At 33.0% G+C, this 1,349-nt stretch overlaps 1 protein-coding gene across 1 annotated transcript in view; it reads right to left on the bottom strand.

Annotated features, from left to right (window-relative positions):
* Nucleotides 1-442: 442 nt before the first annotated feature.
* The window catches only part of LOC106474655 (40S ribosomal protein S7-like), an 18,872-nt gene continuing 17,965 nt past the window's right edge, over nt 443-1,349 (bottom strand). Inside the window, exon 6 of the mRNA XM_013935346.1 lies at nt 443-581. Coding sequence (XP_013790800.1) covers nt 504-581 — 78 coding nt within the window. The 3' untranslated portion in view covers nt 443-503. The remainder of the gene's footprint in view (nt 582-1,349) is intronic.

Raw genomic sequence — 1,349 nt, 5'->3', positions numbered from 1 at the left:
AACAACACTGACACAGGACTAACACCAGTTGTCTAGATAATAACACTGTAACACAGGACTAACCATGGTTGTTTAAAACATTCTATAAAATACAAAGTAGTTCACAAAAACCTTTTTGGCAGTCGGTAGTATCTAAAAACTATTGTAAGAGTTTTGAAATGAAACTTGGGTATTATAGATAGTGCAGATTCATTCTGAACCTGACATTAAGCTATTACTTAATCGACTCGGGTATGTGTATTAATCTGTAATCAACGTGCGTCATTCTACGGTAGCAGAAGAAGAAAATTGTCATTTCACAATCAAATTCTGTTGTAAAGGTTTCAGTAAAACATTTAGTTGTTACATTCAAATGTTATTGGTTTATAAACGTACAATTCTGAAGACCTTAACTTGGCCAATGACCAAGCGTGTTCATTAGTAAGAATATAGGAGAAAAACAGACTTGAAAACTTTTTTTTTATTTGAGTGTTTTCCCAAGTTACACATCAATTCCCATATTTTTAGAATAAAGGTTCAGGAAATACAAACGTCACTTCTTTGCCCGTTAGCTTTTTGTAGATAGCAGCAAACGTGTCAGTCTGAAAAATACAGAAAATAAAACTTACACATTACATATCTACCTGTTAAGAGTTGGATAACACAGTTTCATATAAAATAGAACACGATCATCTCCACAAAACTATTATCATCGTGCCTCAATACTCACGACTTCTAAAAATAAACTACAGGTATAAAGAGTAACAGGTACTTTCAGAATCATACTTCTGTCAACATTTCTGATTAGACTTCAGAGTTGGATTGTTTTAGTCATCATTACAGTACACTGTTACAATAACCATCTTCTGATGACACGATCATAAAGGATGTCAAGGGTAATGTAACCCAGGAGGGTTTAATAAACACAATATAATCTACAACACACGTTTCTAATAGTAATAAACACAATCTGAAGCACAACATCAGAAGAATTATGAAAATAGCACAACCTGCAAAACAACCAACAAGGTTATTAAAATATGGCACGATCTGGAATATAAAGGTTACAACACACAGCATAATCGGGAATACGACTGCAAGATAATAAAAAACAGCATAGACTGAACAAATGTTATAAAAACACTATTACTGGAGGGTTATATATAAAAAGAAAGACATAAAGTGGAAGATGAACACATGGTAATAATGATAATACTACCAGTCAAGTTACCAACATTCCATGTATGCACACATGGTAATAATGATAATACTACCAGTCAAGTTACCAACATTCCATGTATGCACACATGGTAATAATGATAATACTACCAGTCAAGTTACCAACATTCCATGTATGCACACATGGTAAT

Source organism: Limulus polyphemus, unplaced genomic scaffold, assembly GCF_000517525.1.
Source record: "Limulus polyphemus unplaced genomic scaffold, Limulus_polyphemus-2.1.2 Scaffold7486, whole genome shotgun sequence".
Classification (NCBI taxonomy): domain Eukaryota; kingdom Metazoa; phylum Arthropoda; class Merostomata; order Xiphosura; family Limulidae; genus Limulus; species Limulus polyphemus.
Note: the sequence above shows the minus strand (reverse complement) of the source record. Positions and strands in the feature narration are given on the sequence as shown.